The sequence below is a fragment of the Mizuhopecten yessoensis genome, unplaced genomic scaffold (genome assembly GCF_002113885.1).
Source record: "Mizuhopecten yessoensis strain PY_sf001 unplaced genomic scaffold, ASM211388v2 scaffold11111, whole genome shotgun sequence".
NCBI classification, from domain to species: domain Eukaryota; kingdom Metazoa; phylum Mollusca; class Bivalvia; order Pectinida; family Pectinidae; genus Mizuhopecten; species Mizuhopecten yessoensis.
In genome coordinates, this window is record NW_018408885.1 from 505,325 (window position 1) to 528,838 (window position 23,514).

General features: G+C 34.5%; 2 protein-coding genes across 2 annotated transcripts in view; one reads left to right on the plus strand and one right to left on the minus strand.

Annotated features, from left to right (window-relative positions):
- LOC110465997 overlaps window positions 1-14,291 on the minus strand; it is a 31,090-nt gene extending 16,799 nt beyond the window's left edge. Inside the window, exons 1-13 of the mRNA XM_021522228.1 lie at window positions 14,176-14,291; window positions 13,712-13,806; window positions 13,192-13,367; window positions 11,805-11,912; window positions 11,592-11,685; window positions 8,571-8,620; window positions 7,478-7,559; window positions 5,921-6,006; window positions 5,227-5,421; window positions 4,353-4,445; window positions 3,720-3,834; window positions 3,240-3,409; window positions 1,956-2,044 (exon numbers count right to left, since the gene is read on the minus strand). Of these exons, the coding sequence (XP_021377903.1) occupies window positions 1,956-2,044; window positions 3,240-3,409; window positions 3,720-3,834; window positions 4,353-4,445; window positions 5,227-5,421; window positions 5,921-6,006; window positions 7,478-7,559; window positions 8,571-8,620; window positions 11,592-11,685; window positions 11,805-11,912; window positions 13,192-13,367; window positions 13,712-13,806; window positions 14,176-14,264 (1,442 nt within the window). The 5' untranslated portion in view covers window positions 14,265-14,291. The remainder of the gene's footprint in view (window positions 1-1,955; window positions 2,045-3,239; window positions 3,410-3,719; window positions 3,835-4,352; window positions 4,446-5,226; window positions 5,422-5,920; window positions 6,007-7,477; window positions 7,560-8,570; window positions 8,621-11,591; window positions 11,686-11,804; window positions 11,913-13,191; window positions 13,368-13,711; window positions 13,807-14,175) is intronic.
- A 1,632-nt stretch (window positions 14,292-15,923) lies between these two features.
- Window positions 15,924-23,514, plus strand: part of LOC110465998 (DNA repair protein RAD51 homolog 2-like) — a 44,437-nt gene continuing 36,846 nt past the window's right edge. Inside the window, 4 exon segments of the mRNA XM_021522229.1 lie at window positions 15,924-16,046; window positions 17,679-17,792; window positions 17,966-18,076; window positions 18,605-18,741. Coding sequence (XP_021377904.1) covers window positions 15,963-16,046; window positions 17,679-17,792; window positions 17,966-18,076; window positions 18,605-18,741 — 446 coding nt within the window. The 5' untranslated portion in view covers window positions 15,924-15,962.

Below are 23,514 nucleotides of genomic sequence, written 5' to 3' on the forward strand. Positions count from 1 at the left end.
TGTCAGTTTAATATCACGATAACTTACCTGTAGTATTAACACGTTCTCAGTTAAATATCACGATAACTTACATGTAGTATTAACATGTTCTCAGTTTAATATCACGATAACTTACCTTTAATATTAACACGTCGTCAGTTTAATATCACGATACCTTCCCGGTTGTATTACACGTTCTCAGTTTAATGTCACGATAACTTACCTGTAGGATTAACACGTTGTCAGTTTAATATCACGATACCTTCCCGGTTGTATTACACGTTCTCAGTTTAATGTCACGATAACTTACCTGAAGTATTAACACGTTCTAAGTTTAATATCACGATACCTTCCCTGTAGTATTAACATGTTCTCAGTTTGATATCACGAAATAATATAACGATAACTTACCTATAATATTAACACGTTGTCAGTCTAATATCACGATAACTTAACTGTAGTATTAACATGTTCTCAGTTTGATATCACGAAATAATATAACGATAACTTACCTATAATATTAACACGTTGTCAGTTTAATATCACAATAACTTACCTTTAGTATTAACTCGTTGTCAGTTTAATATCACGATATCTTACCTGTAGTATTAACACGTTGTCAGTTTAATATCACGATAACTTGCATGTTGTTTTAACACGTTGTCAGTTTGATATCACGAAAACTTACCTGTAGTATTAACTGATCTCAGTTTTATATCACGATAACTTACCTGTAGTATTAACATGTTCTCAGTTTATTATCACGATAACTTACCTGTTGTATTAACACGTTGTCAGTTTATTATCACGATAACTTACCTGTAGTATTAACACGTTGTCAGTTTAATATCACGATAACTTACCTTTAGTATCAACATTATCTCAGTTTAATATCACGATAACTTACCTGTAGTATTAACATGTTCTCAGTTTAATATCACGATAACTTACCTGTTGTATTAACCCGTTGTCAGTTAATATCACGATAACTTACCTGTAGTATTAACACGTTGTCAGTTTAATATCAGGATAACTCACATGTGGTATTAACACGTTGTCAGTTTAATTTCACGATAACTTACCTGTAGCATTAACATGTTCTCAGTTTAATATCACGATAACTTACCTGTAGTATAAACATGTTCTCAGTTTATTATCACGATAACTTACCTGTTGTATTAACACGTTGTCAGTTTAATATCACGATAACTTACCTATAGTATCAACATTATCTCAGTTTTATATCACGATAAATTACCTGTAGTATTAACATGTTCTCAGTTTAATATCACGATAACTTACCTGTTGTATTAACACGTTGTCAGTTAATATCACGATAACTTACCTGTTGTATTAACATGTTCGCAGTTTAATATCACGATAACTTGCATGTCGTTTTAACACGTTGTCAGTTTAATATCACGATAACTTACCTGTAGTATCAACATGTTCTCAGTTTAATATCACGATAACTTACCTGTTGTATTAACATGTTCTCAGTTTAATATCACGATAACTTACATGTTGTATTAACATGTTCTCAGTTTATTATCACCATAACTTACCTGTTGTATTAACACGTTATCAGTTAATATCACGATAACTTACCTGTTGTATTAATACGTTGAGAATTTAAACTCATCATCGCATACCTGTTGTAAATATTTACTTTTCTATCTTATGATCACTTACCTGTAGTAATAACACGTTGTCTGTTTTATATCATTATCACTTACATAAGGTATTAAAATGTTGTCTGTTTCATATCAAGATCATTAATTTGTTGTATTTACACGTTTTTCTGTTTAATATCAATATCACTAACCTGTTGTATTTACACGTTTTTCTGTTTAATATCAATATCACTAACCTGTTTGTTTAAACGTTTTCTGTTTAATCTCATGATCACTTACCTGCAGTATTCAGACGTTGTCTGTTTAATTGCATGTTCACTGTTTAATTTCATGATCACTTACCTGTAGTCAATCAGTCCCTCACATGCTATACCTTCCAAGAAAGTTGTCAAATTGTCACCTTGTTTTTCGGATAGTTCTACTCCTGCACTCTAAGGTTAACATAATATAAGGCATATCACCCTCTGTTAACATTACCTTCACATGATCAAACATAAAAAGTATAGCAAGGGGAACAACATGACGCATATGTCATTAAAAGCAAACTTCATATACATCTCAGCTGTCCATCAATAATGAATGTCAGCTGCTTTTGATCTGCCAATGAAGTTATAAGAGTATTACCATCCTTGCTTCATATAGTGACTTACAGGACTTAGAACAGGGAAAGTGATTAGGATGACATCCTGTTTACATCATAACTGCACGAACAAAGGCTGTGGGGAGTACAAGATGTTGATTTAAGGGTAAAGTGTTAGTTTACGTTGGTGAAGTATTGTCAGGATCTACCTTTAAACCATGGTGTGCAAATCGTTCTTCAGTTTTTGTTCAATTTATCCAACATAAATATAAATCATAACTTTTCTGAATAGATTCAAAAGTAAAACGTTTTGAAACAAGCAAGTCATGCAAGTCCCAGTTAAATATTGCAATTTATAATGAAAACAATTTAGAACTTAACGTCTTGGTAAGTTAACGACGATTCGAACAACTGGACCCCGATTAGTAAAAGTATCTGCTTAAATGACTATTTGTTGTTATAGCTAAAACTAACACATAAAATATCATTCAGTGTAAGACTAAATATTCATGGTAATAAATTGTAGAAAAAGTGTTTATTACATATTGTACTGTGTTATCCAGTGAATATTAACCCATGTAATATGACCAATCAGCCCTGTGATTGCTTATAATTGTTTCAATTATGACGTGACGCCTAGGACAAGCACATGGCGTCAAAGAATTATGCAGCGGAGTCAAAATGGCGGCTTTTTACATTTCAAGGTTGCATGAAAATTGTTGTTTCACACGAATAAATGCCACAAATCTTTATTATGTAATATAAAGGACCTTACTCTCGTTTTCATTCCATATGAAATGGAAACTCATGTAAGATCCTATATATAATATCAACATTTAATACTAAATGTCTATATCCGTACGTATCTACTTTATAATGAGGCAGAGATAGTCAGATAGCGAAAACTAAAAGGAAATAGATGTCGTTAATTTGCGATCTTATGTGTAATTCAAACAACTTTTCACTATTGTAAATTAGTCATCAATATCAGCACCAGTATCGCCTGAATATCGGTGGAATCTAGATGGGTTTGGCTATATATTTACCTGTATGGCTTCTATAAAGTCGTATGATGACAGCATGCCCTCCTTGTACTTGTCGGCATTGAGGAGAGACTCGTACAGATTCACATCGTTCTCCTCACAGTATTTCTTCATTAAGGCCATGATCATATCGGATGAAACCAGAGAGAGTGGTGTTCCGAACAGGTACTTGTCTACCATTGATAAAAAAAGATTATATCAATGATTGATTGGAAGAGGTCATAAAGTTACCGTTGTTATAATAAAACAATAGTGTTAGCATCGCAATCAAAACGCAACGGTTGCTGGCTAATTTTCTCAGGCAATCATCAATGATACATACCTAAATACCAACGCAATGCTATCATGTATACATCTTACCAGTCCCGTACGGCCGGGACGCTAGGATGTCTGGAAGGGAGGAGGATTTCATTACTTCTGTTATTGTTTTAGAAATAAAATGTAGCTTAAATGTTTCTAGTTGAGTTGGCTTCGTTTCCTTACCAGGCTTCTTTCTAAGGGGTATATCGTAGTCGCTGAAAACTGGCGCCCTCAGTACGGTCACTTCTCTCACTAAGCTCTGCTCTAGAGTCCGGAAATCCTTATCTACCTCTATACCCTGGAAGGATACGGACAATCAATCATGCACAAACTTTATGTATTGTTTATCTTTTATTCTATATCACAAATATTAGTGCATACTGTTTGGAGTTAACCTTACAATATCTCCAAATACTTCTTGTTTCAATCAAGATTAAAATGTTGTATATCATAATTTTTTTCAATGCTTCCAAAAATATTATACCAGCGGCGTTTTGGAGAACTTGTTGAAAACATCTTTACTACTTGTTTTAAGGTGATAGTAGTGGGGTGATGACTATCGATTTTGAAGTTTGTATATATATATATATATATATATATGGACACATTGGACAGAAGTAATGATGGCACATCTCTTATAAAATGTACACGAATGCTCAAAACTGCTAAAAACTGTAACCATTGAAAATGTTCACACTTTTACAGGCCACATCACAAAGAAAACTCAGGAGGTTTAAGACACGACCGGTTTGTACAATGGTATGGCAGCATACCGAGCCCACTGACAAGTTTCCTTCTATCTAAGTTCTGACTCACCGATAAATCCAGCGTTGTGATGAGACTGTTTTCGTTGTTGATACCTCCGAGTACAGCCTTAGCACCCTCCGCTCCTATAGGGTTGTTGGCCATCTTTATTCAACAGCAACGTTAAAAGTCATATAGACTTGACATTTTTTTCCATCTAAATGTTCTATATATAGTTTGATACGAAACATTTGATCTCTTTAATTTCTGTTTTCTACCATGTTAGATGCATACAATATCCCGAACAGTCTAATTATACTCAAAAGCATCAACACGACCTATCATCACCTAAGGAAGCACTCGTCGTCAAGCATGAATTATCTACAGTAAACCTCCGACAGTGGGGACTTTCCTACTGCAGATTGTTTTGCTCTCGAGGATTTTACCAATAAACATGATATCGTAAAGGGATGGCAAGAACGTCACAATTTGAGTCAGCTTATAAAATGTTTGACATAAGTGCAGTTTAATTGTCATTAACCACAATGTGAAACTGATACTGAAGATGTCTAAATCAAGTTTAAGCTTTGTTCGAGTGTTTTACATGATTTATATATATTGAGTGTAACAGTCTATATTTATTTAGCAAATGTTAGGTGTTCATGTGAACCAAAACTTTACCAAATATGAAAAAAATAACTTGGCTATAAGCTTCGCCAGTGTCATTTAATAATGTTTTCATTAAAATATTACAAAGATGTATAACTTGTTTGTAGTTTAGTTCTGAAACATCTTGTTTCCAATGCGGATACATCAATTGCCTCAATTAAAGGATCTGGACAATATCTACGTTTTCAGAATAACCTACGAAATAGAAAGTTTTTTAGGATTTTCCAGTGTATTTAAACATTTGTTCACGAATAGAATAAATGAACGAATTACTCACTATAAATCTAATGAGGACATCATTGACCTCGAGCGCCTTTCCAATCAGTATGGCCCCCATGGGACCTATTCTGTTGCCGCTGATGTTCAGGGTGGTTATTGTATTGTTCTTTTTGAGGATATCTGCCACTCCAAAGGCACCCGCATTGTCAAACCCGTTCATGGACAGATTCACCTCTCGTAGGCGACAGTTTCCCTGAATCACAGGAACACTTGTCAGTCTCATATTGCAGGATATAAGACTATTCAAAAAAGAAGTGCAGCCATCAACGCCAGCTCCCTACGGTATGGCGCAAGTATGTTCATAATAATATATTTTTACTAAAACTTCATTTATTTATCGAATCTAGTTCAGAGTCAAAGATCTTTTCGGAACAAATATAGATTTTTGTAAATCACACAGGCGGGTCATCCTTCAGTGCATCAGTGCTTGGAATATGTGTGTACTAGAAATGTTCGATTACAATGGGAGTGTTAATTGTTTGGTATAATGATCGGCATAGACCTTTTCCATAGATGGTGCCAAATAAGGTGTAGGTACTAGTACTTTTTAAACCAATTGATGAAGAGCAAACAAGTATTTCAATATATTTTTATCAAAGGAAACCATTCAGCTGTTTTCATTCGTTTATACATGACTTGCTTAAACCCTGATCTATTACTGTGTCTGTATTGGTCGTTACTCCGAAACATACCGCTATACCGTCACAAATGTCCATCAAGCTAGACTTCCGAAAGAAATTCCAGCTCAGGTCGATATCCTCTATTGTTTCATTCTCACCTGGATAGAAATCAATGGAGCATATAAGAGTTACTCCTATAAATAAACTACAATTTAAATAACAAATAACGAGAAAAGAGCAACAAATGTATTCTCCGCTTAACTAGATACCCGTCTGAAGGACAGTGGCGTTATTTTGTTAAAACAATTTTGTTTTTATTGGTGTTTTTTTGCTATTTTTGGAATTGTACGTATTGGTCAATCATTGCAGTGGCCTCTCGATTTTATCCACATGCTCGCGATGAGAAAATTGTTCGAACGACAAAGCCTGAAATACTGTGTACTAAACTGTTTATCATCTAAATACTACTACCTGATTAATTGTCCTTTCAAAAATAACCAACTAAACACCATATTTTCCAAATTACTTCTAGACTTGATCCCAAATCCTCGGTCTGTGACAAATGTAAACAAACAGAAGGTTTGCGCGGAAGAATTCCATGAGCCTTAAAACTTTGAAGATTAGTTTTTTTAAACGATCTTACCGTCATTGGCTTTTCCATGTGCACATTTACACTTGAAATGGTGTTGTTATCTTCACAATATTTATTCGTAACTTTATATTGATTTGTTTATGACGGACTATTTTCTTACGCGGATTACTTTGGTGTGGATATTATTTCTGGTTAAGAACTTCACCTGACGCGACCATACGTCCATTTTTGAGAAAATGTGTTCCCAAATGCCGGGAAATGGGAAAATCCGTTCTCAAGTTATTTTCAAGTCGTTCTCAACTTCGTCTTGACTATTCTCATGCTGACAATCCATGGTAATGAATTCATTATGATACCGGTACATCTGTAGGTGGTATACAGTAGTATATAGATGATAACGATTATTATTATAGATAATCGAGAAACAAACGCAGTTCTATGGATACTAACCACATGTCTGTAGTTCTTAAAAGATTATGTATACAACGGTTGTAGGTTTAGAAATCACCTTACTGTTAACGTTATTTATAATGTCATAATCAAATGATCTAGGGCGACAATTTCATTGTTTTAGACAAGTTCGTAATTGTATAGTAAACATGTACCAAATACATGTCGTTGTCATAGTAAAAGAATGCAATATTTAGACTTGTATATGCTTTCTTCCTTTACCAACATTTAGTAACATCTACGGAAAAAAAAATGACGGAAATGACTGTCCCATAGGACTGGTCTGTAAAAAAACATTAGATATGTACTTGTATCTACTACTCTGTAGGCGGGGCGATTGTCCCGACCTCCTTGGCATATTTCTATACCAATGTTATTTGTTAAATGGACAATATAACCGATCTGGTCATTTCCTTCAGCACACGAACCACGCGTCTGGCCCTCAATCTTGATTCGTCTCGACCTTGTGGTAACCTGGAGCAACAGTATGGGCCGAGGAATATTTCACACGCCACATACAAAGGGAAGCAACTCTTACTCATCGCTGACCCTCACATGTGTCTTACGCAGCAGTTTGTGAAACTTACCGATAGCATGACCGAGTAGTTTTCCACATCCATCAGCAAGGCAATTGTGGCTAAGATTGATTTTCTTCAGTCTGTTATTTTCCTACAATGAAAATATATTTACAAGTATTTCACACTAGCGCGTATGATAATTGGCAGGTTCAAGAATCGATTGGTATTGATTTTAAATAGTAACTGGAAACATTTTTAGACAACATCGAAGTTGAAAAATCTTTTATAGATTCTCGATGTATTCTTAAAAGTTTGTTTACTTCATGGATTTTGCAACATAAAGTGAAGACAATATCAGCTGATTTTACTCCGCACCACCCGGATCACGTTGTACCGTAGTGGACGTGGTACCAGGTGTGACTTAAGGATCACCGTCAAACTGCAGTAGGATGTTCCTATATACATGACCTCCATTTAACTTCCGTTTGGATATAACTATAGAAAGGTTTAGGCAGAACACTTCCGATGACCAGGTAACTCAATCGGTTAGAGGTCCGGGATTCCAATCCCCGTCTAGCCCCACCAATTTTACACTCAATACACTATTATTACAATCTGAATAAAACCATCTGTTACATGGCTTCGCCTGAACGTAGTACGAAATTAACGGAGCCTAACAGATGATTTTAATCAGATTGCTAATATTGATAAAAGTTTGTTTCTTTCATCTTTATTATTGCTCTTAAAAGTCCATGGTTTTCTTTTCAGAACTGATTTATCAAAACTATAGTCATGCAGGAAAAAACAGTTTCCAACGCTTAGTTACAGTTTTTGAAAGTGGTGCGGTGATCCTTAAGCCAAAGCTTTATATTACTTTGTATTTGCTTCGCTAATAAAATATGCAATAAAAAAATCCCTACTATTATGAATTAAAAAAATATCGGGTATGTTAGTAACATGTTACGGCACGATTTCTCCCCCCGACACGATTTATCACTCGGGAGTGAGAAATCGTGCTAAAATTGCTGTATTCGCAACACGATTTCTCACCCAAGCACGATTTCTCACCCGGGTGTTGATTCGTGTTAAAAATAGTCCTATTATCCGTTGTCGTGTCGGGGGAAGAAACCGTGCCATAACATCGTATTTTGTGTAGACTCACGTAAAAGGCTTCAGCTAAAGCTGGTGCGTCGGTGTCACTAATCTGGTTACCTGTAGACAAAGTGTGGAAATTTGGTTTATTCAAGCATTGAACTGTTTTTGTATAATGCGCGCTAGATCATAAATACCATACAAAAACAGTTCAATACTTATATTTACGTTTTTTCTGCCTCTTTATGTTCTTTTTAACTGATAATTTATATTTAAAATGAAAAATGGCCGCCTTATCGACAGTCCACACAATTTCTTTCAATAGTTTGAACAGCGTATTGTCGCGTGCTGATTGGCAAACAAAGTAGTACTTTGATTTTTTTAACAAACACTTCAATTTTATTCCACAATTCAGTATCAATACAATTGCGTATTATATGTCTATAGGGTGATTTAAGTTTATCAATAGAACTCTGAGCTGAAAGTTAGATTTAAAATTGTTTCGATTTTCCCCGGAACAAATTTCGCGCATGGACAAATACAGTGAACACCGTAAATCCGACCTTGTCCTCCCCCAAGTAGTTATTTTTGGAAGTTAATTCGAACTTTTCTCTTTGCTCATTTTGTGAAGAATCCAGGCGTGAATTTATTTGTTGATTGTATGGGAACCTGACAACAGTCGGTAGATTCTATAACATCCTCGTTATTTGACATGTCGTCAGAAACTGAGGAACCGTGGATGCGAGACGCGTGAAACTGATAGCGTTTGAAGTGAGTGATCTTGCGACGGAGCACAGGTTCGTTACAAATGTCTGAAATGTTTATGTGTGCTGTGACTCATATCAGTAGGTCTGTAACATATATGTCAGTAGGTCTATAGAATATGTGTATTTCAGACATTTGTAACGAGCCCCTGTTGATCAGTGCAGTGTAACAGACGATATTTCTGATAAATTGCATGAGCGTTAAAATTGTTTCCATTGCCGGCATTGGTGATTTCAACCGATGTGCATTTTGTACGATATTGCAGACCTTGGTCTTGTTTTCGTTGTAATAAAAGTGTTTTTTATTTATTTATTTTTATTTTGCACATAAATTTACAATGACATTGTCAAATCTAACAATGCCCAGCGATATTTTAGCAGCCGTCATGTTTATTTATATTGGATATTGTAGTTCCGGTCAGTGTTGTATTAATACGCTAAGAATTGTGTCTCGTGATGCATGGTCTTTCAAAGAGGCTATATAGTGACCATGCCATTCAAATGTAAATATATTGTTATGTTTGCTGAACATCTCAAAGGCATTGTTAAATAAAAGGATGTACAATCGTCTTTCTTAACCACATCTAGTCCATCGTCGGGTTTGACGTTAGATATATTCACTTTAATATGAAAAGGCAAAGCCTTAAAAGAGCGTAGCTTTTGTTGATCTCTGATATTTACTGATTCAGAATACAACTTTCAGAATGAGATAAGATAAACTTTATTTAAATTCGGCTAGTCGAGGAATAACAATAAAACACAAGCTCTTATGAGATTAAGACCGACATAACAATAGGGAGACCGGGGCAAGTTCGGCCCTTTTTGTTTTTATCTAAGTCCGTTCTAGGAAGTATGGCAGCACGTCCGTTTTTGAACATTATTTAACTTTTCCTGTCTGAAGATCGGATGGCCGAACGAGCCCCGCCATGGGGTAAGTTCGGATAGGCATTCGGGTAAGTTCGGCCAATTGGAATCAGCTTATTTATGACATCATAAAGCATGCAACGTCCGATTTTACCGCCAGTTTTACGACTTTTTATGTGTTTACACATGAGCCGACCTTGCCACGGTATTATTGGTTGAACCTGTTCGGGCCCAAATTGATATTTCAATAAATTCTTATCGTACAGTAATACGGTAGTAAGTGATTGGCTTGGCTTTTATGTATTATCATTTGAAGCTGTCAGTTTGTTACACGTTACACTGTAAAAAGTAGCAATTCCGTTTCAATGTTCATATTACATATTTGACGAATAGTCTAAGTAAATGTATAGAGATGTTAGTTTAAAAAAGTGAAATATAAATAAGCAAACATTGTAATACTTTGATGTAACTGAAAGTGTCTTAATATCGATATGTAGTCTCAATTACTGTTCCATCCTGAAACACCGGATTGAATATCAAATTTTGTAACTCACTAGGTAATAATGCCAAATAAAATTACAGTTTCTGTCTGTAACTAGTTATAAATCAGCACGCGTTGTGAAAAGGTGATACGTTGCTGAAAAGGGGCATTTAACTCGGGTTCGTTGTCTGGACAATTATTGTTGATTTTGACATATGAGTGGTGATGCATAAATAATGTAAAGACTATATCCAGACTTTAAAAAATGTTACTTATTTCGTTCATATTCTCAACATATGGAAATCAAAAGGTGATGACATTTTAAATGATCTCTTTTTGAAGATATCTCCCGGTAGAAATATCAACAGAACCGGGTTTATGACGAAAAAGATCTTCAGAAAATATCCGCATTTTTACTTTTTGTGCCTGTGGAAACTGAAATAAAAAAAAAGTCTTGAAGCACCGACAAAGAGATAAATGAAACGGAAATCAGTTCCAGAATTTTCCGGTTATTTTTCATCCTTCCGGAAATAACCGATGAAGGCCGATGGATTGTGACGTAGTTGTGACGTCATGGTATGATAATCTTTGAACGAAGTTTCATGCCTGTTAGTATCACATTGTATGTGATAGACTTTTTTCACCCAGAATGTATATTATTTTTTATCTAAATAAATAAGTAATAAAAGATGAAGATTGTTTTCACTATATGAAGATATTCATGTATGGATTGAAACACAGTTGTCTTTGCTTCAAGGATACACTTCTTGTTTCCCCACTGGACGTCTACTTCCGGACGAAAAAAAAAAAAAAAAGGCAACTGGAAGAAAGGGGAAGCAACTCTGTTTACGCACGCATGTGTTACCATTAAAGAGCTTCGCTCGGGCGCCCGAGAGCTACGCTCTTATTATTGAAAATGGACCAAAACACACAGCCATTTGAAGATAATGAAATTAAGACGCAAAATTGTGTTTTTACGTACCCGCTAGGTTTATGGACTTCAGCGTAATGTTAATCGTCAGCATATTCGCGATAGCCGTTGCCCCCCGGCTGCCGAGGCGGTTCTCGGAAATGTCCTGAAAGTATTAGCAAAGAATTGGTTCTAATATTTTGGTTTGTCAACCGGTATGATGTTCTCATTCCAAACGTCACCAGAACAACGTATTCCATGAACAGCAAAAGAAATCAGACTTACCAGATCCGTGATGTAACAGTTTTCCTTTAACATCTCGGATAAGTACTCCCCACCTTCCCCTTCTAGCCAGTTGTCCTGCAGGTCAAGTGTCAAAACCGACGTATTGTTCTAAAATGAACATCATTATTTTAAATATTAATATGAGATATGTTCTTACAATTAAATGATATTATTTAATAAACTAACATATCTCCCTTCTTCAGCTTAGTAAAACTCTGGCTGCGTATAAATTAGCGTATACGCAATGAAAAAAATGATCGGTGGAGAGATACCTGTTTCAAATGTGGCGCCATTCTCGCTTCAGCGTGATACCTGTTCGATGATAGCCGCTGTTTGGTTCTTTCAACAAATAGAAACATGGGACATTTTCGGGATCCATTATGTCTGATTATACATCAAAAAAGAATGGTGGCAAACTTTTCATTCTAATGGATGCAAAGCAAAAACATTTTTTGACGGTAAAGTAAACAACGGTGGCTTTCTTTTTCGACGTTTAACCGCGTCACTACCAGAGCAGTGTGTTAATGCGTGTACATAACGACTTATAAGTGAATAAATATGTTAAAAGTTCTACTAATATTACTTAAAGTAAAAATGTAAAAGCTATGAAAAGAAGAAAAATAGTGTTGTTCACTGCATATTTTCTAAATTAACCCATAAATCGATGTAGATTCACTGAAACAATATTGTCCTAGCAACCACGGCTACCTTAGTTACCATCGTAGCAACCCGATTCGAATGTGTTTTTTTACTTTGCATAGCATTTGAACATTACTTACGAAGTAAATATAAGGATTGACCTTCATTTTGACGGCGTATACGGGAATATGAACGCAGTTGACAACGGAAATGTTCGTTATGGAGCGCTACCAAGCACCATAGAATATGTTCGTTGCCAACTGCGTTCATACTACCGTATACGCCGTCAAAATGCATGTCAGTCCTAAAATGCATAGTACACGTATATATCAACATAATTTTAAATATCAGAAAGCGTACGATTTGACTTATTTGTTGAACATCTGTTTTCGTTTATGATAAACAACTGGACTGGATAATAACTTGACCAACTTGTGTCGTCAAAACGAATTTGACACGATTAAGATTAACGTTAATATATTATCCTGAAGAGGTGGGGTGGATGGCACAGAGGTGAAGGGGAATAGCGGGGATAAGAAAAGGATTCATCAATAAACATAATTCGATACATAACACACGTGTATATGACAAACGTTATCAGGGTTACATTCAGTTATGTTCGTGCAAAATTGAAATGTCGATAAGTCAATACTGTATAAGTACAAGTGTATCTCTTTTGTTTTTGTCACTAACATTTGGAAATAAGGCGTTATTTTTCACGTACAATTTTGTATCAAAAACAGTTTACCATAAGTGGGTGAGCTAGCGCCCTTGCACCCGAACTTCCCAGACCGTGGTGTCGCATGTTCAGTACCGGGTCCTGCATATGTCTCATGAAGTAGGAGACTGGAATAACACCCAACTTCTTACACACCGATAGATACAAAGCACGTCCCGTTAAGTCAAAATCTGACTTCTTCTCCTCTGTGATAAAAAAAAAACCGCAAAGGTCACCAGTGTTATACCGTGTTCCTATTCATCATACTCAGTACCATGCTACTTTTTAGTTTCAATGTTTAATCATTTACTTCTAATTTCTTGGCTCTTTGATTAAAGGCTACACGCAGTTTACCATGACACAACACTGTTCCTGCTTGCGTCACTCATGACTTTGTTGATTGTATACTGAATACGTATTATACGTTGCCATTGTTTTTTGTACTCTAGTTTGCGAGAATATGTGTCTTAAACTGCACCAATACTGTTACAACTATATCGCGATACTTTTTGTCAGTACTGTTAAATTACTTTTTGACATATTTGAATACCTTCCAGTTCCAGATCGGTGTCGGTATCAACATTTTTGGCAGATCCCTCACGTGAACGTCCAGTTGATACATCTGACGTCACAGACTCTGAGCTTCTGTAAAACATTATGTTTTCTTCGGTAAGAATGATTGTGCGGATATTTCTAAACATTTTCTTAAAGTTGGTAAGTATGGATTGAGAAGTTCTTTTTAAACAACCAATAAGATTTATTAGTAAATCTTATTGGTTGTGTAAAAAGAATTTTTCATAATGATTATGCGGGTAGGCTACCTAAAACGTAACCGTTGGAATAACTAACTCTACAAAAAGTAAGTACAGCACCAGTTACGAGTTTTAAACCGTTCGTTCGGTAGAATAGACCTACTTGACTTGAGGTTTTCTCTGATTTTCTGTACCAAAACGGATTATTCAAAAACTGATGCATAAATACATTATGCAGTACTGCCACAATACAATGAATTACTTATTTGATGTCACATCTTTCTTCACATCGTCATCGATATTATCATCGAGCCCTGTGATGTCAGTATCCCCAAGCTGAGTTTCTGACATGTTTCTTCTTCCTCAAACAACATGGCTCCAAAAGCAGGATATGACGTCATAATGTAACGTCGTGACGTCGCGGAAAATATCGCGGGATATGGAAGGATACATTTTGGCGACAGACATGATGTATGTAGTGTTGGATGGGGTGAAGTTGGTTGCACTAAGTACATCACACGTGATGTTGATTAAACTTATTAGAATCACACGTGTGTGATTCTAATGAGTTTAATCAATAAAGTTAAAACCAAATGACTCATGATCAGTAAAGCTGGCCCCTTATTAAAGTGAAAACATAGTTGAATGTGATGTCGGGATATTCATATTGCATCTGTTATAATCGCGCGAAGCACGGATCCACTTCGGGGTTGTTTTATAGGAATTCGTTTTATAAACGACAGAGACATTGTACTTCTCGACCATTATCCCTGTAGTAGCAAACAACTGACGATAGTCTGGCTCTATATATATATATATATATATATATATGAACGGTGATAAATAAACATCAATCCGCCTGAAGAAGCCCTAGGAGGCAGAAAGGCCTAGCGGACGATCTGAAAAATTTTGTTTTTATTCTATATATATGTATATATATATATTGAGCCACTTATCAAGGCGTTCATCTTTTATTCGGGAAATGGAAAAGTCTGTTCTTTCACGAACTTTCCTAATCTAATTCCGAGGTTCTGTTAATTAATTTATTTATTTTCACACTGATATTTCGAAGGACATGCTAAGCAAGATATGATGTATAAAGAATAGTTCTGTGGAAATTTATAAAAATAAATACTTCATAGCACGGACTTAGATAACAATCTAATTCCGTGTTCATAGTGATAATGATAATGACTTCGCGATACACCATACGAAACCCGCCTGAAGATCCTGCAGGGTCTACCAACACTACTTTACAGACGCGATCGAGCCGATGTGAGCCAACTATTTAAGATAATGCACGGTTATGAGGAGGTTAGCTTGGACAATATAAAAATATCAGAGAATTCAATTACTGTTGGACATTCACTCAAACTTGGAAAAGTGTTCTCTGGATCAAACAGCTGTCAAAATCGCTTTTCAAATAGGGTAGTAAATAAGTGGAACTCCTTATCAGAGGCAACAGTTACAGCGAGCTCTATGAACATATTTAAGAGTAACCGGAACACTGACTGGAAAGAGAGAGACAAGGACAACAAATTCAATGTGTGACTGAATTAAGAGATGTGACTCTACAGTGAACCTTTTTTTTTAAACATAACCATCTACCGCTAGCGCAGCGAAAAGAATTATGTAAAAGTTTTAAATTGGGCCAATACAAGCTTTAAGCTCATTTCCCGGCCACCCGGATCAAGGTAAATCAAGGTAAATCGATATTAAAATGAATTTTTTTTCACTGTCCCATCATTGTAGTGAGTTTTGGGCGAGTCTACNAGATAAGGATAATTAAATATATACAATAAATATATATAAATAAGTCCGATCCTGCCCCGTTTCTGTCTTTTCTAGTGAGACTGTACAAACCACATTTTTCGACATCGTTAAATATTTTGGTAAATCATAGCAAATCAATGTCGAGACTTCCATTTTGAACGGCAATCATCCTTAAAATATCAGAACCAAGCGCGTATCTGAGACTGATTTAAGCATTTAATTGACAGAGGCGCTAAATTTGTTTTTCTACAAAAAAGAAGGCCGAGAGAGACAGATATGTCTTCTAAAAGGCTACGAAGAGTGGGTCTTGGCAAAGGAGTTTTGGATTGTTTGTCAAAAAACAATATCTACACCTGCAAGGTTACTGTCATGAATGTTTCTTGAATTATTGAACTAGCTGACCGCAGTGTCGATTGAGTGGCCACAGGGACCAATGTAAACAAACCCTGTCCACTGAAGTACTTTTACGGTGGTGTCGCCTATCGCACACCCCTTCATATTATATGTATGACAATGTTACAATCTTGAACCGTCAACGTCATGGTATGTTAAGCCTGCATATATGTATGAAATACTGCAATTTTGCATATATCACTGGGGTTAGCAACGATGAATATTGATCGGCCTACATTTACATTTTGAATCAATGAATCCTGAACGTTTCGGTACCCTATAAGAATATATGTTACGGTACTTTTTATAAAGACTGTAACGCTTTTTTCTTCTTCCATCACAAGGATCAGAACTCCAAGGTTGGAGTGCAAATGACCCTGGGAGGTGGCACTTAAAAGAATATATTTTTTTGTAATTTTTAGGCATTGTATTAAAACTATGTACATAAAGAGGATGCAAGAAATAGTAGAGAGACTGGTGGTAACCTTCAAGTGAGGACTTGAAAGAAGGTAAATCCTCACTAAGGGCCAGTGACGTTGGTAATGAGTTCCAGGTGATAATAGTTCTTGGGGAGGTGGGGGGGGGGGGGGGGAGAATTTGTAGGCATCTTTTTTTTGTGTTTATTTTGTGTACCCCCCTTGTTCATCTGTCGCCAGCTGATGTCCAGTAAATATCCGATAAAGCTGAATAATCTGCTAAAAAAAAAATAATAAGCAACACGTGCACAGAGAGATAAAGATGGATAAGGCAGCTGAATTATTATCTCTGAAACTTTTGTCTTGAAGTTCTCCATGGTCAGGGCATTTCAAATTCTATCTAACAGATCTTTTTCAAGTGGATCACAACTATATGCAGATAAAAGGAGATCTGGTATGGTCTATTATGGTCTCAATCAAATGATAAAGATTATCATGATCTGGACATCTGCTTTTTGATGAAATAAGCTGATCATTTGTGTAAATGACAACTACATTGTTATGCAGTTTGACATCTGTTCATCACTGTAAGTGGTCTCCAGCCAAAGTTTAACTTTACCAGCATCTCTGTGACACTGAAGGTGTTATTTTACCTGTTGTTGACCCACCTACAGGTAGTTTCATGACCAGGATCACCACTTTCAGGTCCAGACACATGTCATGTAGGTCAATCATATATGTCAGTTAACAAAAAAGATAATTAATAAAGAAAAAAAAAATTGTTTATTCTTTTTTTTTTATGTGACAATATTTTCATAGTTTTCTTAAATTTAGGATGATGTAGGTGAAATTTTGTTTCAGTATCTAGTAATTGGCATTGGGAAAATTAAATGAAAAACAAATTAACCTGCATGATGCAGATTTATTTGCTTTTAATTTATTTTTCCTTAGAATGTATATTAGAGAAGATACAGACAAAATAAATCATGAGGACTTTTGCAACGCAGTGGCAATTTGCTTTTTAATTTTGTATTCCATATTTATCATTGTTCGCACCTGTTGTTTGATCAAATGTAAGGGTAACCAGACAGACATCCGTTAAGTAATTCATTTGAGTTGGCTTTTAAATTGGGTAATTATAATATATCTTAATGGAGTATGTTAATATTTGAAATATTTTCAGGATCTACTGTCAAAAACAAAGTTGGAACTTCTGAAATTCCTTGGCCTCAGTATCTACAAAGTGGATGAAGTGGTGGAGCTGTGCAGTAAAGCCTGTGCTCCTAAACCTAGGACAGTGAGTTTGTATGAAAACGTGAGAAAGATAAAAAAAAATTGTCAAGCAAGATTAATATTGTGTATACAAATAGAGCACTTTTAGGGAATTCCCTCTAGCTCAAAGCTAAAAGGCGACCATAATCCTATGTACAATTAAAATCTTCAACACTTATAACTTACTGATTGTTACAGAGTTTGGAGTTATGGAACAAGAGAAAGCAGGGTTGTCACTTTTTCCAGACCTCCCTCCCTGATCTGGACAAGGTTCTGCATGGAGGAATACCAATGGGCACCATCACAGAAGTAATGCAATGTGACTTGTTTTAGGGGAGATAACCCCTACTCTTACATGTTTTAGGGGAGATAACCCCATACTAGACCCTTACCACATGTCATAATATCTTATTTTTGATAAAGTTCAAATTTTAAATCACATGTTCCTTCTGTGAAAAAAAAACTAATACTGAACAATTTAATTGTCCTTCCAAATCTTTTTTCTGTGAGAGAAAAACCCATGTGCTACACTTTTATTTTGGCTCCCATTTTGGGCCCCTGTACAGTAAAACCAATAAAACTATATACATTATGTATTTAATATCATTTTATATATATATATCTTTAATTAAATGTTCCTCATACTCTGATAATTGTAATACTTTAAATAATTAAATGAAGGAAGTTTTTAAAAATCTGAAAATCAACACTTTGATGATTTTAAAAATTTGTATAAAAAGTTTTGATCAATATTATTGACAATTTATTACCACTTTGACTGCCCATATTACCACCATAAGTTTAAGAATTATACTTTTGTGTTTGATGTTTGTACAGATTTCTGGTCCAGCTGGCTGTGGTAAGACTCAGTTCTGTCTGATGTTGAGTGTACAGTGTACACTCCCTCTGGAGCTAGGGGGATTGGCTGGCAACGTCTTGTACATCGACACAGAATCAGCATTCAGTGCAGAAAGGTGATACATTTTTAATAAAAGAATGATTCATTATATGTAGCCAAATATTTTCAGTTCTTATATGTGTAGTTTCATCTGAGTGAATGGTAGTCTAAACTAGATAATGTGCAGGCCTGGAGAATACTGTACACTTTTATTTAAGAAAATACTCTCGCTTCTAGCAGATTGGCTCCATCCAAGTAATGAATGAATTACTCTGTCAGGGGTTTTCCTAAGAGCAAGTTAATTCTACCTTATTCCCAATGAAATTAGACATTTTCTACCTGGAAAACTTTTTTTCCATGTATTCCTTATAAATGCAGTATAAGAAGAAGAAATCTTAAAGTTCTATATTTTTTTTTAAAGAAATTGAAAGGAAAGTTAATATAAATATTTCATGATGCTTCGTTTCTTTATCTGTCATATTCCCCAATCAAGTAACTTTGTAATTTCTATATGGAAAAAACCTTGCGTGGTCTGATATGAAAAGAACTTTAGCAAGCATTGTTTGTCATGTTTTGGGCGTATTTTTAGTGGTAATTGTTTTAAATCCTGTAACACCTCATTGAGCTTAGCAAAAACTAATATGATGTATGTAATGTAGAATTTATTTAACAATTCCTAGAGTAATCATGAAAATGTGTTTTATTGAACTAGAAAGTAGTGCTAACCAATGAAAATATTCTGTTCATTTCCATTGTTCTGACACATTGTTCTGATTTCAACAGCACATACATTGTCTTATTACTAACCATTAAGTGAAGAAGTCCTTTCAATCAAGATTTTAGTTTGACTTTGATGAGCAGTCAGAATTATTTGTTAAATTCAAGGTACATTTAAGCAGTCATATCAATGACCAATCTGAAATATATATTAACGCCACATACATTAGTTAACTACATGAAATAAGGAAATAATGTTGATAAAATTTAATGGTTCCTTGTTAAATACCATATTGGGTATGAATTTTTTTTAGAAATGTTGTAGTATCATATTTCAATATTAAAGGCATCTACTTGAAATATTAAACATTTTATAAAAATACCAGTGTTTTCTCATCAATAAATTCACATTTTTTTTTTATCTAAGTAAATGTGTGAATTAACAAAATTATTTTCATAGAAAAAAGGGTGACATTTAAGCAACCTGCTTTTGTGTCGTTTGTGTTAGAAATGTGTGTAATATTTAAGAGGAAGTTATTCAAATAAGAAATTGGAAAATAGCTCTATTTTTTCTCATAAATCACTTTTGGGTCAAAAACAGCTTAATTGGACTTGGTTAAAGATTTTGGGGAAGTATTTTTGTGCAGTGTTGGATAGGCCACCACCATCAATAGGCTGTTGATTATTCCATGTTGGCTGGTTATATCTTCTTACATGTTAAGGTACAGCAAAACCTTGTTATATTGCCATCATTTGTTCAAAGAAATGTTGGCATTATAAAGGGTTTGGTAGTAAATTGAGGGAAACATATAAGGAATTTTTAAGAAAAACATAATTAAGGGTCCTGAAAATATGTAAGTGAGGTGGCAAATGAAATGACAGGCATTATATCGAGGTTTTACTGTACATTTATTTCTATTGATATTTGCTATCTTATGATATATATCACCAATAGGCGAGCTATGCTGTTCCCCAACAGCTCTGGTTTAATTGTGCAGGGTACCTTTACCCATGAACCTATCACTGTTGCATACAGTTAATGTTTTGGGAGTGTTTTAATGGTAGAGGTTTTGGAAGTGTTTTAATGGTAGAGGATTTTATAGGGACAATACATTTGAAAATGTGTAATGAATTATGACATCACTTGTACCAAAGCATGTGTACATGTAAACGTATTTTCCCTGAAATAAATTTAACAACTCTTCAAGTTACTTGTTTATTACTTTTTGTGTTAAGCACCTGATTATTGGTAAAGTGTAACATAATCTCTAGACTTACCTCTTTGTTGTTGTATTTTGTGACAGTGTTGTACATCGTGTACATGCTGTCATTGCATCTTGCTCACATCTATCTTAACGTGACGACATCTAACATCTATCTTAACGTGACGAAATCTAACATCTATCTTAACGTGACGACATCTAACATATATCTTAACGTGACGATATCTAACATCTATCTTAACTTAAGGTACAGCAAAACCTTGTTTAACATGACAAAATCTAACATCTATCTTAACGTGACGAAATCTAACATCTATCTTAACGTGACTACATCTAACATCTATCTTAACGTGACGACATCTAACATCTATCTTAACGTGATGATATCTAATATCTATCTTAACGTGACAAAATCTAACATCTAGCTTAATGTGACTACATCTAACATCTATCTTAACGTGACGATATCTAATATCTATCTTAACGTGACAAAATCTAACATCTATCTTAACGTGACGAAATCTAACATCTATCTTAAAGTGACGATACCTAACATCTATCTTAATGTGACGATATCTTACATATATCTTAGCGTGACGAAATCTAACATCTATCTTAAAGTGACTATACCTAACATCTATCTTAATGTGACGATATCTTACATATATCTTAGCGTGACGAAATCTAACATCTATCTTAAAGTGACGATACCTAACATCTATCTTAATGTGATGATACAATATCTAACATCTATCTTAAAGTGATGAAATCTAACATCTATCTTAAAGTGACGAAATCTAACATATATCTTACCGTGACGAAATCTAACATATATCTTAACGTGACTACTTCTAATATCTATCTTAACGTGACGAAATCTAACATCTATCTTACCGTGACTACATCTTATATCTATCTTAGCGTGACGATAACTAACATCTATCTTAACATGACGATATCTAACATCTATCTTAACTTGATGATACGATATCTAACATCTTTCTTAACGTGACGATATCTAACATATATCTTAACATGACGATACCTAACATCTATCTTAACGTGACGATACGTTATCTAACGTCTATCTAAACGTGACAATATCTAACATCTATCTTAACGTGACGATATCTAACATCTTTCTTAACGTGACGATATCTAACATCTATCTTAATGTGATGATATTTTACATCTTTCTTAACATGACAATATCTTACATCTATCTTAACGTGACGATATCTAACATATATCTTAACGTGACGTTATCTAACATCTATCTTAACGTGACGATATCTAACATCTAACTTAACGTGATGATACAATATCTAACATCTATCTTAACGTGACGATACGATATCTAACATCTATCTTAGCGTGATGATAACTAACATCTATCTTAACATGACGATATCTAACATCTATCTTAACTTGACGATATCTAATATCTATCTTAGCGTGACGATAACTAACATCTATCTTAACATGACGATATCTAACATCTATCTTAACTTGATGATACGATATCTAACATCTTTCTTAACGTGACGATATCTAACATCTATCTTAACGTGATGACATCTAACATTTTTCTTAACGTGACGACATCTAACATCTATCTTAACATGACGACTTCTAACATCTATCTTAACGTGACGTTATCTAACATCTATCTTAACGTGACGATATCTAACATCTAACTTAACTTGACGATATCTAATATCTATCTTAGCGTGACGATAACTAACATCTATCTTAACATGACGATATCTAACATCTATCTTAACTTGATGATACGATATCTAACATCTTTCTTAACGTGACGATATCTAACATCTATCTTAACGTGATGACATCTAACATTTTTCTTAACGTGACGACATCTAACATCTATCTTAACATGACGACTTCTAACATCTATCTTAACGTGACGTTATCTAACATCTATCTTAACGTGACGATATCTAACATCTAACTTAACTTGACGATATCTAATATCTATCTTAGCGTGACGATAACTAACATCTATCTTAACATGACGATATCTAACATCTATCTTAACTTGATGATACGATATCTAACATCTTTCTTAACGTGACGATATCTAACATCTATCTTAACGTGATGACATCTAACATCTTTCTTAACGTGACGACATCTAACATCTATCTTAACATGACGACTTCTAACATCTATCTTAACGTGATGTTTTCTAACATCTATCTTAACGTGACAATATCTAACATCTATCTTAACGTGACAAAATCTAACATCTATCTTAACGTGACGATATCTTACATCTATCTTAACATGACAATATCTAACATCTATCTTAACGTGACAATATCTTACATCTATCTTAACATGACAATATCTAACATATATCTTAACGCGACGTTTTCTAACATCTTTCTATTTCAGTCTCACATTCTTAATTTTCACAAGTTTTTGTTTGTCTTGACATTTTTTTAACATTCTTATATTTAGAAAAACAATTATTTTCTTTGTGAGTTTGAAACAAGATACATAGAATAATATTGTATACATTGTAGTTGAGAAGCAAACAAATACAAAAAAAAAAGAAAAAAAAACAGTTTGGCTATTTTCACATGTTGAAACCAGGATATTAGGTGTTATGTACCATTGTATTGTTTTAGAAGAAAATATAGGAAAGAAAAGAGTAATGAAAAGAGAGAGAGGGACAAGAAAGAAAAGGAAGGTTGGAGAGGTGTCGAAGGATTTGACAAGGGCTTATTGTTCAATATTGTGTAAATTTTTGTACATAGGCTACCTTTAACAGGAATTACATTGGTACTATATTATTATAATTAATTTACATTTCATTTATATGGCCTGCAGTAATCTTTCCCATTTTTTCCATTCCCTTTTAAAATTAGTGAGATAATTTTCAC